Source organism: Trachemys scripta, chromosome 2, assembly GCF_013100865.1.
Source record: "Trachemys scripta elegans isolate TJP31775 chromosome 2, CAS_Tse_1.0, whole genome shotgun sequence".
Classification (NCBI taxonomy): domain Eukaryota; kingdom Metazoa; phylum Chordata; order Testudines; family Emydidae; genus Trachemys; species Trachemys scripta.
The window spans coordinates 114,341,982-114,360,278 of NC_048299.1; the positions used below are offsets into that span (position 1 = coordinate 114,341,982).

Sequence of the window (18,297 nt, forward strand, 5' to 3'; positions counted from 1 at the left end):
AAGGCAAAACAAGCTCTGCTTTGACTCAAAACATCACTTGTTGAGTTTCTTTTAACTATGACAAAATATAGTAACAGCAATTGTCATTGTGGATCATACAAGTGGCCCATCTAGTCCTACATCTTGTGTCTCAGTGGCCAATACCAGATGCTTCAGAAAAAAGTTGCAAGAAACCTACAGTAAGCAGTTACAGAAGAACCTGTAGAGTAAGTTTTTTCCTAATGTGATCTGTTAGGCCTGCTTATGTCTTGAAGCATGAGTGTTTAGATCTCTTCCAAAACTCTTGGATTTTTCATTTTAATCCTTACTGACAACTAGTTATTCTTGTTATCCATTCAAACATACAAACTTTTTTGAATCTTGTTAATTTTTTAGCCTCAACAGTATTTTCAGGCAATGAGTCCCACAGACTAACTACGCATTGTGTGAAAGTATTTCTCAGTGTAAAGTTATTCCTTTTTAATTTATCTCTTTGTATTATAGGGGTTGGGGGGGGTGGGGGAAGAGAAGAGGCAAAAAAAAAAGAGAGGACATCTCCATCTACCTTCTCTATATCATTCATCATGTCCCATTCGATTCATTTGTTCTTCAAACCTAAACAGCTCCAGTGTCTCCATGCCACTGATCATTCTCTATCTCCCTCTGAACCACTTTCCGCTTTTTCTGCTATATATATTTTGGTGACTGTTTCGTTCTTTTTACCCTGAGACTGATCGAAAATACTGAAAATATTGTGTATCAAGAATGAAATAGAATGGCACTACTTTGAGGTTTTCATTGACCTCTCTTAGTACCACCAAGTACTCATTCCTGAGTGAACCAAGTATGCATGAGTAGTTAAAATTACTTTTTCCAACCTGCATTACCGTACATTGGTCAACATTGGATTTAATCTGCCATGATGCTGCCTATTCATGTAGTTTTGTAAGGTTGTTCTTAAGGCTCGTCAGTTTTTCCTAGTCTTGACTAATCAGACTTGTATGTTACCTACAAATTTACCTCCTCACCGTGTACCAACTTTTTCACGTGTTTATTGACAAAAAATTCTAACAGAGTGCAAAAGCCATGCTGGTTAGACCTATCCCATCATGATTCAAAAGTGTTTTCACCCTTCTCCTCCCTTTTTTAATTTATGTACACTAGAAGTTAAAAAAATTTTTTTTGCTTGTTGTACATAGAAATCAAGTCACTGGCTACAAAACCCTGTAGTCAAATTAGTGTTAATGTTGGAACAATAAACAATAAAACCACACACACCAAAAAATGCAAGTAGAATAAAAAATAACATCCAAAATGCTATCCAGGTCTTCAAACCCCCTCATACCAACTCTACAGCCATGCTTTTACCTACACAAAAATGCAACTTCATATCAATTTATTCAAACAATCAAGAATAACTCACTCCCAATTTTTTTTATTTATATAGTTTAGCCTTAATATTTTACCAAAAGCACCTTAAGCACAGTGCAAGAGAATAAAAACAAAAATAAAAAGTAAGATCAGGATGGAAAAAATATTTTAAATTGTATTTAAATAAGATTTTGTATTTATATTGTCTTAGTTCTTTACATTATTCCAATTTACAGTCAAATTGCTGCAGTGGGTGCTTGTACTTTTTTTTTTAAACTAGTTTAATTGTTAGAAAAACTTCAGATTTGACAGGGTTTTTTTTTACTAAGAAGTTTCACACTTAAAATGTTGATTTATGCCAAAAGAGAGAAGTCCCAGGACCTCGTTGACATCCTGGTGGTGTTCTCAAAACAAAACTCAAACACAAAACTGATAAGCAAATAGTTAGAGCCCTGTGTGGCTACACAATTTATATCTGCAGATATAAAGCAGATAGCCACAGAGCTGTAGGGCTCTGGTGACAATGAGCAAGACCAGCAGGGCCATGGCCAGCAACCGGGCCAGCAAACACAGCTGCTTTCGCCACTGCATGTCAGGCTGCCACTCACAGGAGCCAGTGCCCAGCCCCGGCAGCTCTTCCGGCAGGGCCGGCTACAGGCACCAGCCCACCAACCTTGTGCTTGGGGCGGCACCTGGAGGGGGGTGGCGCGGCGCTCCGGCTGCCAGGGAGAGTGGATCCGCAGTGGGCTCGCTGCTGGGGAGAGCGGGGCTGCAACCAGGCTCTCCGCCCTCCCCCCGACGCTCCGGCCGGTCGGGGAGAGCAGAGCCCCTGCCGGGCTCTCCGCCCTCCCCCCGACGCTCCGGCCGGTCGGGGAGAGCGGAGCCCCTGCCGGGCTCTCCGCCCTCCCCCCGACGCTCAGGCCGGTCGGGGAGAGCGGCCCGCGGCCGGGCTCGGTGCCCTCCCCTGCCGCGTTGGGGGGACGCGGCGGGAGGCTTTTTTGCCTGGGGTGGCAAAAAAGCCAGAGCCGGCCCTGTCCTCCGGTATTGCTGTGCCACCCCCAGCCTTACCCAGTGGGGCAGGCACCAGGCTCACCAGCAGCTGTCCCTTGCACATACTAGTGTCATACTTGTGTATCCGGGAAGGGCTCTACCAATAGCCTATATTCTATTTGCAACCAGCACCACCTTGAGATATACTGAAATCCATTATTCAAGCAAAATGAAATGCTTCAATCCAGCTATACTTCACCATACGGATTTACAGTGGCTGGGTACTTTAAGGATGAAGTGTTCGAAGCCAAGAAGACTTCGACCCAATCCTGCAGAAATTTACCCAATTAACTTTAAGAATGTGAGTAGTCCCATTCAACTCAGAACTATTTAGGTGCTGAAGTCTTTTTGAAGGATCTGGACAGAAGCATTTTCACCAACTATCCAGTTACTGCATATATAAGAGTTCAGATATATGGAGTAACACTCAAACTATTCTGTATAATACAGTAACTGCTATAGGAGGAGCAATTTACATGTCTATTTGATTACAATCACTCAGGATACTGTCAAAAGTGGCAAGGAATATAGGTGCCATCTTTGCAAAAGGTAGTGCCGGTAATAGCTACATACAGTTCTATACACATTCTAAATTTACTGTCAAATGGCTTGAAAGGAAAGAATATCAAAGATCCTACTTCCAATTAAATTATTTTGCATCAACTACTTTGTAGTTTGCCAAATATTAACAGGAAAATGTCTGTATATTTGTCATGCCTCAAGTAGACTGAAACATAAACATCTGAGTTCACAAAGTCTGTGAGGAGTGCAGCAGAATACTGACTTTGCCAGAAAGTAACAAATATTAATGTGACGAGTTGTGCTAGGGAATTGCTCTGAATATTAATGCTAGTTGCAGTGGTACTTGATTTTGTACAGAAGAATTCATGTTCAATCGCTAAAGCCACTGAAGACTGGGAGAAGCCTGAAAAATCTTTTTACTGATTGCAATTATGTTATGTAAAAATATGAGTTCATAAAACAGTGTGATCAGGTTGCAACACCATGTAATTTTCTAACAGATGATTAATCTCCACAATCACCAGCATCCACACAGAGAAAGCATTATACAAGTTTCTGCTGGAAGTGTGTTTCTGCCAACAATATTTCTCCATTCCAGAAAGTTATGCTCTCTAATTAAATACTGAAAAACACGATTACTGTTCATTAGTTAATGTCTCAAGTAAATATCCCAAGAGAAAACAGATGCAACCAGGAAAGCAGTATGTCAACTGTAAACTGCAATGGCTTCTTCTGCTGAGTTTAATGACTATTTTCATCATTTGGCCCAGTGAAAGAATGGTTACTTACCTCACAGTAACTGTGGTTCTTTGAGATGTGTTGTCCACACAGATTCCATTCTTGGTGTGCAAGTACCCCATGGGCATGAGTTCGGATTCTTTGTGCTCAGATGCGCCAATAGAAAATCATTTCTATTAAGCTTAGTAAGTCAGTCTCATTGACGATATCCTGCTTCGGAGAGCAGAATATTCTGGAAACTCAGTTGAACAGCTTCTTTTGGTGGATGACATCCAGCCAGCATCCAGTCTGTCAGATGCAACAAAGCTGTATCTAGGTGTAGGATCTGACTGCTGTTCTGCAAGACTGTCAGTCAGGCCTGGCAGAATACTACGTTGAAAGGTTCACCAGAACTTAATACCAGAACTGCCTGGCTCAGCTAGGGGCTATCAATCATCCATCCTGCATCTTGCTCAGTTTCCTCATGGGGCTTGGTGGGAAAGCATACATTAGTCCCAGTGTCCAGGGGATAAGAAAGGCATCTATCAAATAGCCACTCTGCAGCAATATGAGAGAGACAAGAAGGCCCCAAATGTCATTGTATCACAGCTCATTCCATCCTGCTGTCAATTGCAGGAAGGCAGTCAGCCCTCATCCATGACAGATTTCATCTGTTCTTGGTGTTCCTTAGGGAATTAGCCTACAGGGAGTCGGTCTATAAACTGAGACAACTGGTCCTATGTTAAATAGCCATATTTGGAGAGGAGAGCCTGATAGTTAGCTCCAGATGAGAGTGGCCAACTGATGGGCATAACTTGTGACTGAAGATGTCCAATTTCTTTAGGTCCTTCTCTCCTGGTGTAGAATTAGGAGGTCCCTGTTTTGGCTTCTCCTGAACCTGGTGGTATATGTAACCAAAAATATTTAGACCCCTTTCAGATACCTGGTACCACCTGTCAGTTAATTGCATTTTTTTTTTTTTTTGCAAGTTCCATTAGCTCCGGCATGTAGGATGTCCTAGAGTTTGTCCCATTTCTCTTGAATTACCTCCAGGGGTACATCCAAGGTCTCTGCCATGTGCTTCATGAAGTCCTGGAATACCTTGAATTCATCTAATGAGGCAGGCAAAGTGGTTTCATGTCCTCATCTGGGGAAGATGAGGAGAAAGCAGCAGTTCTTCACTTTGCAGCTGATGCTCTTCCTTCACTATACTCCTCTTGATTCTCCATTATCCGAAATGCACCCACGGCAGACTTGTTGGAGATGATCTGATTTGCCTATTTGGAGCAGCTGATCTAGCCCTAGAGAACGTGGATGATGCAGGCTTTCTGAAATATGGCTGCACACCACAGGTTGTTCAATAGGACCATGGATGGTAAGAGTAGGGATATTGAAGTGGGAGACACATGGGGGCACCCACGGAGGAGGATTCCTATGTGCCCGAGGTCTCTTTCTTCTACCTTACATGGACTCCTCTTTAGAGTCCCCACCTGACTTCCAATGTGCTACTCAGGAAAGGGAAAATGGACAGGTTGATGATGAATCCATGCTATGCCCAACAGAAGGGTATACTTCCCCCAAAGGGGTCTGTCTCAGTATGGGGGAGGTGGGTGCCAAGGATACCTCCTCAATCTGATGTACCAGTAACTCTGAAGTTGGTGGTTTGGCTATCACCACCCTCAATCTCTCAAAGAGAGAGAGAGAGAGAGAGAGCGGACACTCCAGTACTAAGATCACTGATAAGTCACGTAGCATGACGTATAGTTCAGGTGCCAAGATTGTTGGTTCCATGGTAACAGGTATAGCAGAAAGCAACAGAGGGTCCTGTGGCACCTTTAAGAGTAACAGAAGTATTGGAGCATAAGCTTTCGTGGGTGAATGCCCACTTCATCAGATGCAAGTAATGGAAATTTCCAGAGGCAGGTATAAATCAGTATGGAGATAACGAGGTTAGTTCAATCAGGGGGGGTTGAGGTGCTCTGCTAGCAGTTGAGGTGTGAACACCAAGGGAGGAGAAACTGCTTCAGTAGCTGGATAGCCATTCACAGTCTTTGTTTAATCCTGATCTGATGGTGTCAAATTTGCAAATGAACTGGAGCTCAGCAGTTTCTTTGGAGTCTGGTCCTGAAGTTTTTTTGCTATAACATTTTTATGGCTGACCTGGAACAACGCTTCCTCAGCTCTCGTCCACTCACGCCCCTTCTCTACCTATGCTACACTGATGACCTCTTCATCATCTGGACCCATGGGAAGGAGATCCTGGAAGAATTCCACCATGATTTCAACAGCTTCCCCCCGACCATCAACCTCAGCCTGGACCAATCTACCTGGGAGGTCCACTTCCTAGACACCACAGTACAAATAAGCAATGGCCACGTTAACACCACCCTATACCGAAAACCCACCGACCGCTACGCCTACCTTCATGCCTCCAGCTTCCACCCCGGACACACCACACGATCCATCGTCTACAGCCAAGCGCTGAGGTACAACCGCATCTGCTCCAACCCCTCAGACAAAGGCCAACATCTACAAGATCTTCACCAAGCGTTCTCAAAACTACAATACCCACACAAGGAAATAAAGAAACAAATCAACAGAGCCAGACATGTACCCTGAAGCCTTCTGCTACAAGACAGGCCCAAAAAAGAAACCAACAGAACTCCTCTGGCCATCACCTACAGTCCTCAGCTTAATCCTCTCCAACGAATCATCAGTGATCTACAACCCATCCTGGACAACGATCCCTCACTTTCACAGACCTTGGGAGGCAGGCCAGTCCTCGCCCACAGACAACTCGCCAACCTTAAGCATATTCTCACCAGCAACCACGCACCACACCATAACAACTAACTCAGGAACCAACCGATGCAACAAACCTTGATGCCAACTCTGCCCACATATCTACACCAGCAACACCATCATAGGACCTAACCAGATCAGCTACATCATCACCGGCTCATTCACCTGCATATCCACCAATGTTATAAATGCCATCATGTGCCACCAATGCCCCTCTGCTATGTACATTGGCCAAACTGGACAGTCACTAGGCAAGAGGATAAATGGACACAAGTCAGATATCAGGAATGGCAATATACAAAAACCTGTAGGAGAACACTTCAACCTCCCTGGCCACACAATAGCAGATATAAAGGTAGCCATCACCCAGTTTTTTTGCTGTAAAACTGGAAGGAGCCTTCTGAGGCTTCAGGCCCTCAGCAGAATGCTCTCAAGACAAATCATGAGTCTGATGATTTGGTGTCTCAACTTGCTGGGCACGGATGACCCAAGCCTTGGCTCATCTCTGGAGAAGTGCTCCTTTCTGTCTGAAGATACCAATGCTGATGCAATAGCAGATGAATGGGGCCTTCGATAAAACATGGCTCGGATATCAGGGTGGAATCCAGCTTCCCAAAGACATTAACAGAGAAGGAATGATTGAATGGCTGAGGCATGCCTATAGCCTTCCTCTCGGTAGTCTGAGGCAGCTTGCATCGATCTTTTGGGAAACAGTTTCAGGCAGGCTTTACTTGCTCTGAGTGAACTTGGACAAAGAGCAACAAATAGAACATTGCTACAGAATGTATCCTTCTCCAAGGCAGAGAAGACATCAGAGTGCCTGTTGTTAACAGGCATCAAAGCTCTCCATGAGAGACAAGCCTTAAATCTATTGTTTTTGCTTGTGCCATGATGCTAGCCACCTGTAACAAAGTGTAGGTGCTCTATCCGAAACATTTGCCTAAGAAAAAAATCTCTTTTTTTTTTTTTTTTTTTTGCACCAGTGGGTGACTAACCTACTTAACCAAACTAATTAACAACGCTCAGTGTGCCAGGGGTCCATCTCACTGCCAGGTGGTATGGAGGAACTGATGGCCTGCTGGGCCTGCTCTGTCCTTCGTAGCCCCAATGGGCAATTCTTTTAGCCAGTAATCATGTGCACATCAGGGGCAAGAGCACAAGGAGTGGAATCCATATGGACAATTACTCAAAGACTATATGGAATGGAAATAAACAGTGCTTTCAAGTTAACTTGCCTTCAAGTATTTTAATTCTGAAGGTCTTGAAAGTGAACGTCAATGACGACAAATCAGTGGTAACTGCCTGCAATTTTTTGTTTTAAATCATTGATTGGAGTAATGCTTCATGTTGCATTAAATGGTTTTCACATATTTGGATTTTCTTAAGGTTTTGAAGCTCTACACAACATTTCAGTGTTAACATTGAAATAGTTTACAGTGACAAATTTTGCTCCTTTGGTTGGATGAAAAAAGCTATAAAAAAAGACAAGTTTAATATTTTCTTGTGGTTTTGTTCTTTGCTTACAGTGGCTTTGTAAAACTAAAATAAAAATACCCTACAAATGGGGCCTTTAAAATAAGAATTTAAAAAACAGTATTTAAAGTGTGATTTTACATTGAAATGTATTACAAATTGCAATAGCACACGTTTTCAAGTTAGTTTTGTGAAGACTCAACCAGATATAAATCAATTATGTTTCTTTAAAATAAGCAGTAATTTAATTCACTGATTTATATTTCCTTAAATTTAAAGATTCCCTCATCAAAACTACAAATACAGGTGCTCCAATTTTGAAATAGGGAAAATTACTGTAAGGAACGGTAAAATACGTAGCTTCACCATTGGTCATCCTGAAAGTACTTGTAAGAACAACTTTAGGGTTTGTTGTCGGGTGGGTTGCTGGGTTGTTTTTTTTTTTTTTTTTTTTTTAATTAAAAAGGGAAAAGTGAAACTTCTTGTGGCAAAGTGATCCACACAATAAAGCACGACACAAGAATGCCATCATCTGCCAACTTTAGACATAATGGTGGAAGTTTGGACAGCAGGTGGAGTGTGAGAGCACTGGTACCAATCAGGTATTGAATGTAGGCAAGGGTTATCACTAAAAAAGTCTTTAACAACTCCAAAAATCATGTTTAATGGCTGCAATAGATGAAAGCAGTAGATTCCATTTGTTTTCAGTGTCAGGTGTAGCATAGCAAAATAAATGGCAGATTTCTTAAACAATCACATACCTGCTCGCTTTGCCTCAATGCAAGCAATACTCATTTCCTCTTTCAGTTCTCGATTTTCATTGGCTATGGCTTCTCCTACTGTAACAAATCTTCCAACTGCTAGGTTAACCGCTTGGCCCACCCGCTGAATTGCTTGCAGCGTCTTGTCTGACCGCTTTGGTTTATCCTTATGGTTAATAAGAGTAGTTATCTATAACAAAAAGAAATTAATTGTTAGGATGGCAGGTTAGTCAACATTTTAACTTGAAAATTACTAGCAAGTTTTGAAATACACCTGGGGCTAGACCTTCAATTTTATTAGCCAACACACTATTGCACTGAGTCACATGGAGTCATTTGTTAAATATTTCTGGAAACAAATTCAAAACTGAATATTAATAAAGCAGTTGGGTGCTCCCTCTTCACTTCTGAACTCACACCCTCTTCTCATAAAAGATTAAAGATTGACTTATTTTTAAACTTCATATGTAGTAATGGGAGCTGGTGTACTAAAAATAAACCATTCAAAGTCACTTGACAGGCCAATAATACTTACAGTGTCCCTGTTAAAGTTGTTGTATAATTCTAGACTGATCTGCATTCTTTTGGTTTGCCAACACATTCACAAGTACTGCCATCTTTCCATTCTGTCTATTCAGAACTTGTGTATTTTAATCAACCACTATATCTCACAAATAGAAAGAAGGCCATGTCATAACTATAAAGGGAAGGGTAACAGCTGTCCTGTGTACAGTACTATAAAATCCCTCCTGGCCAGAGACTCCAAAATCCTTTTCCCTGTAAAGGGTTAAGAAGCTCAGGTAACCTGGCTGGCATCTGACCCAAAGGACCAATAAGGGGACAAGATACTTTCAAATCTTCAGGGGGGGGGGGACTTTTGTTTGTGCTCTTTGTTTGGGTTGTTCGTTCGCTCTTGGGACTGAGAGGGACCAGACATCAATCCAGGTTCTCCACATCTTTCTAAACAAGTCTCTCCTATTTCAAACTTGTAAGTAAATAGCCAGGCAAGGCGTCTTAGTTTTACTTTGTTTTCTCAACTTGTAAATGTACCTTTTACTAGAGTGTTTATCTTTGTTTGCTGTACTTTGAACCTAAGACTAGAGGGGAGTCCTCTGAGCTCTTTAAGTTTGATTACCCTGTAAAGTTATTTTCCATACTGATTTTACAGACATGATTTTTACCTTTTTCTTTAATTAAAAACCTTCTTTTTAAGAACCTGATTGATTTTTTTCCTTGTTTTAGATCCAAGGGGGTTGGATCTGTATTCACCAGGAGTTGGTGGGAGGAAGGAGGGGAATGGTTAATTTCTCCTTGTTTTAAGATCCAAGGGGTTTGGATCTGTATTCACCAGGGAATTGGTGAAAGGTTTCTCAAGGCTTCCCAGGGGAGGGAATCCATTGGGATGGTGGCAGCAGACCAGACCTAAGCTGATAGTTAAGCTTAGAAGTTTTCATGCAGGCCCCTTCATTTGTACCCTAAAGTTCAAAGTGGGGATACAGCCTTGACAGGCCATTTGCAGAGATGTGCATGTACTCAATCAAAATCTTGATGTTGGCAATTTGCCCAGCAAAAATATTTAAGTAATCAAGATTGGAGCTAAATTACATTTTGAGGAACTTTCCCCACCTCTCACAAGACCTGATACACATTTTTTAAAAATTACTCTTAGATCAGGCTCAATTTTGGACCCATTAGCCTTGCATCAAAATAGGTCTTATTTCACCACAGTAGTGAAAACAAAAGAAAGAGGGATTAAGAAACCTACAAACCATCTCTACTTACTGTTAAAAAAAACAAAACACAAACTGCAGAACATTGCCCAGCTATAAGAAAATACTTTTGGGTGTGTGGGGTCTGTGCAAGGGGATGCTTCCATCCTACTCCAGTCTAGCAAAAACAAATCCTTCTGGCTGTCAAACCTTCCCTCCAGTAACAGAAGGACTTATGCTCTCTCACCTTCTCCCCACTATCAACCCCTTCTTTCCCCCTCCACTTCCCCACACAACAGAACTAACTGCACTGCAGCAAACTAACTTTTGCAGGAGCATAATAAAGTAAGTGAACACGTGTTTGAATTAAATATTTATTAACAACTTCAATATTCCAGTCGAAGTCCTACATAGCCCCATTCATTTCACAGAAATTTCAGTCAGAATACTACACTGAATCTGAACAGAAGAATCTTAATGGAAAATTTTCTTTGCCTGAATAATATTCTTTCAAGATCTTCTGCCAAGTTCAGATACTTGCAGCAGATGGAGACAGTACATAAAACCTTTCTGGTGAGGTCATCACTCAATAAGCTCAGGTAACACCTCTATGAACAGTTCTATGATAAATTGCTAACTTTTAAAGTAAAAAAAAAAAAAATTAATCTTAGACAAACTATATGGAGTGATGTTAGCCTAAAGAGAGTAGAGTATGAACTGACACGAATGTCCTGAAGAAAGAAAGTGATCAAACAAGGAAAATTCCCCATTTTCTTTTTGATCGTCTATGCTAATTCTGACACTTGGGACCTTCCAAAGCATATTCCAGACCCCTAACGGAGGCACCAGCAACCCACGGTGGCCTGCAGTATTCTCCCTCTGAATGCTGCACCTACTGAAGCTATACATCCACTCTAATACAGTATTTGAAAAATGTGACATGATACAATGGTTGCTTTACAAATTGCCAGCAGAGCTGCGTATGCACTCTTCCCATGATAAATCCAATAATTCCATAAAGACAGACTTGAATGCTTCTGACACTTCTTACAGAAATACGCCTCCATGAGAGGATGTGTTATCCAATTATACCGGGTAGACTTGCGTGCTGTTTGTCCTTTCTTAGAACCTTGATGCAGAATGAAAAGCATCTGAGCTTCTGAGACCGAGATAATTCTTAAGACTGATCACATTCAAACATTCCTTACTGTTCCTTAGGATTAGGACAAAGAGGGACAATTATATTTTGGTTCAAATGGAACAAAACAGGAAGCCTTTCGCAAAAAACACAGCAATGTCTTGAGCACTAGCATGGATAAAAATAGACTTGATTACAGAAAAATCAAATTAAGTTTTTTTTAAACGAAATATATTTTTCTTTTCAAAACTAAATCAATTTAAAATTAAATTTGAAATTATGACAACCAATGTTAAAGCCTTTTTTAAAAAAGTCAAAAAATAGAACTGGTACAAGTCACTGGCTAAACACCTGGAATAAGACTAAGTGCTAAACCAACTTTTGACAGCAGTATCCTTCTCTGCACCTGCAGATGAGGATATCTTCATTTCAGTTTATTCAACTAGTTCAATTCAATGACTAGTTCAATGTTGAAAAATCAATTAGACAAAAAAATCAGGAGAGCTTCTTTTCCTCTTTCTATGAATAAACACTAGGTGTGAGAGGAAGAGCTCTACTTGCTGTAAAATCTTGAAGGACATGACCAGAAACAATAAGTTCAATTCACTAAGATAATACTTCCTTTGTTTAATAAATGAGTTTTAAATAAAAACATTTGATACACTTTCTTCTTATGTATCCAGCACCTTTAGTTTTAACTAATGAACAATATTAGAATTATGTTTTTGTGCATTTTTAATTCTAATTTCCATCCAAATTAATCACTTCCATCCCTTCAAGAAAATTACTTTAAACTTACCAGTTCACTTGGATGAACATGCTGCGAGTAATAACAGGACCTTAAGTGATAAAAGCCAGAGAGTTCTTCATAATGGCTTGAATAGTGATTTGGTGACAGCATTCAGAGCTGAGTTCAATTCTCATAGGGGAGGCAGGTGAACTGAAAACCAGCCTCAGATTCCCCACAGAACCCAGATTTAACCGGAACATGCCCCCAACGCCACATTATCTAAGTGGGCCTGTGAGGTCACAATTACTGGTAATTGGACAATCAGTGAGCTGGCATTCATCCCTATGAGGCAGACTACCCCGAAAAAGTTTGAGAATATCAGGAAGGGTATAAACTATAGAGTGAACATCACACCAAGAACTGATACTTTCCCAAACCCTTGAATGCTGCACCAAAGTAGACTGATTCCAAGAGAACAACCTTGAAGTGACCTTATGCAAAGGCCTTTATTTCTGAAGTTTGCTCTCCAAATAGCCATGCCCTATACCTGAAATTAGATATATTGTCACAGGTGATAGGGACCTGTGTCAGGAGATCTTTTGTCACAAGAAGCCAGAACTGAAATTCCACAACCAGATTCACCAGGCTTGTACATTTTGGCTAGCTCAGAGTGATCAGAATCAAGTTCCCTGTGGACCTAGTTCTCTTCTGGAACACCTACGGAGTGCCACAATGGAAACAGGTACAGCAGGCTGAAATCCCACCTGAAGGACACAACAACTATATCCTGGGAGTCGTGCTCCCTGTCCCTACAGAAGCAACTGGATTTTGTATTATAAGAATCACTAATAAAAGCATACAGATTCTAAAATCTAAAACCAACTTTTTTTTTTTTTAAGCAGATGACAAATTGGTTAATTCAAAACAGAACCACAGACTAAAATGCAAGTTAGATATACTAGAGGTAAACTGATTTTTGTTGAAGGAAGGTGGGGTTCACATTTCGTGAACAACAATCAACTTGATATACATGACAATGGTTAACAGGGAGGAGGGAGAAGGTATTCCGTCTCAGAAGATAAACTGGACAGATGCAAATTACAACATATTCTAGAAACTTTCCACTTTAATTATCTGTGTTGTCACCCTATTTTATTGGCAAATAATAAAATAAATATAGATTTTTTCATACATTTCATGGGGTAAAGCCAAGTGGATCATGAGCTCATCTAGTCTATCCTCTTGTATATCAAAAGCCATTCAATTTCACCTATATTGAACCCAGTGACTTTAGTTAGATTAAAGTATTTCAGTCCTCTAGAGACTAAACTGTTGCGTACCATGTGCACATGACAGGAAAGACCAGGGTGCCACCAAATGCCCAAGGTATTTGCAACAGCAGGGAATTGATACCGTGAGTGTGGCAGAGTGTACCAGGCCTTCATGGCCCCTGCTGGAGGCCCTGTTGCTCTACTACAACCAGCCTAAGGAAGCAGCAAAGTGGGAGAAAAGCAGCAAAACTGTGCCCTGCAGGCCTGCCTAGAGAGGCCTCGCTGGAGCAGCCATCTTGGAATAGGGTGATCAGGTGTCCGGTTTTGGTCCAAAAGGGATCCTGGCAGCTCCAGTCAGCACCACTGACTGGACTGTTAAATGTCCGGTTCGTGCGGGGATGACAGGCTCCCTGCTAGCCACTGCACCACAAGCCACGTGGCTCCCGGGTCACGAAGCAGCCGGTGTGTCCAGCTCCTATCCTTAGGGCTGCCAGGGGAGCGGTCCGCGTGCTGACCCGCCCCCCACCCTCAGGTGCAGCTCCCACTGGCTAGGTCAGGGGAGGGGAGGAACTAGCACCACTTGAGCCCTCAGCAGGCGGCTGTTGAGAGGGGTCACATGGCACACGCCTCTCCCACTGTTGCCCGGCCGGCCCTCTTCTCCCCACGTGGCTGGGCTCGAGCTGCAGCACATGCCCTGCAGCAAACCATGGTCTTTTGCCCCATTGCCAGAACCCAGGAGTTGGAGGTATGTGTATCCCCGTCTCAGAGTGCTGGGAATGGGGCTGCACCCCCATACCCTCACTGCATTCCTTCCTGTCCCACCTCACTGTCATTGCATCCCTTCGTCCCAAACCCCTGCACCCTCATCCCAGTCACTGCATCTCCCCCCCCATCCCAACCCCCTACACTCCCATCCCCGTCATTCCATCCCTCCCCATCCTAGCCCCCCGCACTCCCATCCCCGTCATTGCATCCCTCCCAGTCCCAACCCCCCACACCCCCATCTCAGTCACTGCATCTCCCCAGTCCCAACCCCCCACACTCCCATCCCCCGTCATTGCATCCCTCTCCATCCCAGCCCCCCACATTCCCATCCCGTCATTGCATCCCTCCCCGTCCCAGCCCCCCGCACCCCCATCCCTCCCGATCCCAACCCCCTCCACATTGCATCCCTCCCCGTTCCAGCCCCCCGCACCCCCATCCCTGCATCCCTCCCCATCCCAACCCCCCCACATACACACCCCATTCACCTCCATACACTGCTGCACTCCCATTATATCCCTATACACCTCTGTGGCTCCCACAGCCTCATGCATCTGCAGCCTTCTGCTTCCCCATCCACCCCACATACCCCCCCACACCTCCTCCTCTCTCCTTCACTACTCCCTCTCGCCCCCACCCTGCTCTTGTCCTTAGCCTCTTTCCCTCCCCATCCTCTCTCCTTCCCCCTCCCCCATTTATCCCCTCCAGCCCACCCTCCTCCCTTCCTGGCTGGGTGATTTAGGCAGCCCCTGGAAAAGTGTCTGAAAAAGTGACTTCTGTGTAGGCAACTGTGTGCATGCATGCACTGTATGTGTGTAGGGAGGTGCACGTATTCCCACATGTGTGTATACCTGTGTGAATAAAATTTGCAGCCTAATTCTGACTTATTTCTTTTGCTGGCTTGCGCACAAAAAAATTGATGACATAAAATATAGGTGTATTCATTTCATAACAAGTTTTTAAAAGAGAAAGGAACTCCAAAAGAAATGCATTCTTTCTTAAAAAGTGAATGTTGTTGACTAGTAATTGCAGAAGAGCCAATGTATTATACATTTCTCCCCACCTTTGTCTAGCTACATTATAAACTCTTTGTGGCAGACTCTCTTTCTATGTTTATGTCCAGCACCTACCACCCTGGAGCCCTGATCTTAGTTGGGGTCTCTAGGCACTAAACAACAACTGAAATAATAAATAATGTGTAAGTATATGTGTATCTGCATGCTAGATGTGTACACATGAATACACGTGTGTTTCTGCATGCAGGTGTGGGAGTTAGTTTCTACAGATTTATTTATATATGTATTTGGACAGTTATGCATTTCTGTGGTTGTGCTCTCTGGACTTGTATTTGGGCTTCAGGAGTGGGCCATTAATGGACCCATTTGCAGCTGTGATAATATGTGGTCCTAATTCCACACACAAAATTACAATAACTTAAGTGAACAAAAAACATGGAGCTGGTTACGAAAAATGGGAGGAGGGGAAGGAAAGAATCATGAAAACCTTTATAAAATTTCATTTTTTTAAAAAATTACCCTTTTTGACTATTTTGCTGCCAGCTCTAGGGTCCTTTAATAACTAAAATGTGAACTTAGCATAATACATCTGTCAAAACAATAAATATGCCTGTTTGGGCCTTGCAGTGAAAAGGAGCACATGAGCGAGGGTGGGAGAGAGCAAGCAACGGAGAGAGGAGGGAGCGGAGGCAGAGCAAGGTTTTTCGGTTTTCTGGAATTAGAAAGGTGGCAACCCTATCTTGGAAGCTAGAGAGACCTGGTGCTTCAAGGGCTAGAAGAACTAGCAACAGCCCATAAGAGTCCAGCAGGCTCAGATAAAAGGCACTGCAGGGTCTTAGCAGGTCAGTTCCTGGCTGGGATCAGAGAAGAGAAGAGAAGAAGGGTACTCCATCCTGTCCAAACAAGCCAGATAAGTAGCTAGAGTTTAAGGCTGGCAGAACTCACACTGGGATTGCAGAGGGAGAAGAACCAGGGGACACTGGCCCTGGGATGGGGCTAGTGATAAAAGAGCCTGGTAGGAAGAGGCCCAGGGAAATAGCAGCAGAGAACTGAAGCAAGCAGTACGTGGCTGCTATGTATAGGGTCCCTGGGTGGGATCAGGTTCCTGTACTGGTCCCAGGTAAAGTGGCATAAATCCCAAGAGGGGCACTGCATGTTTGGGAGCCTGAAAAAAAGGGCTGAATTTATAGGGTCCAGAGCCAAGGCAGAAGACCCTAGCGAAGGCAAAGACACAATTTTATTTGCTAGACTCTTTCCTACCCCCAGAAGGGGTTCATTTGGACTTTAAGACTTGGCCGGAGGACTAAGTCACTGAACACCTGGCAGTCTACAGGGGGCACCAGGGGAAAGAAATGGACTGCAGTACCACACCCAGCTGCAAGGAAGGGCTCAAGAGATGAGCACCACATTACAGTGGGATATGGCCAGATGATCCTAGCAGGCAAACCACACCCTAGGCTGCAAAAGAAGTTTAAAAACACAAGGTCCCTGCCAATCTGACCTGAGGAGGAAATTCTTTCAAGACCCCAAATCTGGGAACCAGTATGTAAGCAAGACATGCCACCCACCTATCTGAGAAAGAGGATTCACTACACCACCCCAGAGGTGTAGTGGTCCACCCTGTCCAGTGGTCCATCTCTGATGCTTCAGAGGAAGGGGAAAAGATACCTCAGAATGTATCTGGCCAATTGCGCGTCCTGGGGGGGTGAGGGAGGGAGGGATGATCCTTACTAACCCTTCAGCCTACAAGCGACCAGCTGAAGCCCTGGAGCAAGAGATTTGATTATAGTCAATGTCTTAATACAGAGCTGAAAGTGTCTGAGATAAACTGAACTCAAAACTATGCTGAAAACTTTTCTCTATTAAATTGCAGGACTTATGAGTCATCTGCATACCCTAAAGCACAGGCCAGCATATATTTACTTAGATAACTAAATATGTTTTGGCACTATTTTCCAACATATGTCTATTTTGAGAAGCAAAGAGTCGTATATAAAGATGTGAGAGATGACATTACTGACTTCTAGATACAGTAGAAATTGGATTTATACGCTTGGCTTTAACTTTGTATCCCAAGGCATTTCACATATGAATACAAACATAACTATATTCAGTATAACCCTGAATAGGATACGGAATTAATTACAAGTCTCAGAATAAAAGGAATCCCACATTTCACTCCAAATAATTATATATTAACATTATTCTATCTCCACTAATAACTTAAATGCTACTACAAATGCATGCAGACGGGGGGGGGGGAGAAGGAGGAGAAGAGGAAGAAGTCACAGTTGTGTTTTTCAAACCATTTGAAAAACACTTTTATTGGGGTTGGCAGCAATGTTGTTCACAATAGTATGGGATACAATTTCAATTTTGTTACCACTATTGGGTTTCTTATTCAGTGTTGATGGATCTCCATGTACGCTGTGAAGAGAACGAGAGTCTATAAAGACTGGTTTCCTAGTTGTGGAAGTGTGTCGTCAACACTCTAGAAGTTAGCCATGGAATATGAGTCAGGGGAAAATGTTCATCTGCAATCGTGTGTGAAAGATAAGAAGCATTTTAAATACAAAAATTTGTAATATGGGATTACAATAAGTAGTTTATTACTTGTAAGAGATGCTCTGTCATGAGGACAGGCTCTTTGGTATGAAGGAAAAAAAAGGAAGGAATGTCTCTAAAACAGAGTTAAATCCCTCCTAGCTCATTCCAACTGTAAAATGCTTAACAGCACTCAAGGTGGGAAGGAGATATTTTTTTCTACAATGCAGAGGAGTAACATCTCCCCAGCTGTTGGGGATTAAAGTAATGGGATAGGAATACACAATCCTCATTTGTTTGAAGGCAGGCTGGGGTAGTTACTATGATGGGTCTAATTTACTGAAGTTGGAAGGATGTTTGGTGAAGTTTGTTTGGTGGGGGTGGAGGGGCTGTATGTGTTGAAGGGAAATAACAAAAAAAACACAGCAGTTGTCAATGTTAAGACATCTCAA

At 42.8% G+C, this 18,297-nt stretch overlaps 1 protein-coding gene across 3 annotated transcripts in view; it reads right to left on the minus strand.

The window, feature by feature from the left end:
• The window catches only part of CTNNAL1 (catenin alpha like 1), a 140,961-nt gene that overhangs the window by 95,531 nt on the left and 27,133 nt on the right, over positions 1-18,297 (minus strand). For all 3 annotated transcript variants that reach the window (XM_034761454.1, XM_034761455.1, XM_034761453.1), the window contains exon 2: positions 8,676-8,865. In XM_034761454.1, the coding sequence (XP_034617345.1) occupies positions 8,676-8,865 (190 nt within the window). The remainder of the gene's footprint in view (positions 1-8,675; positions 8,866-18,297) is intronic.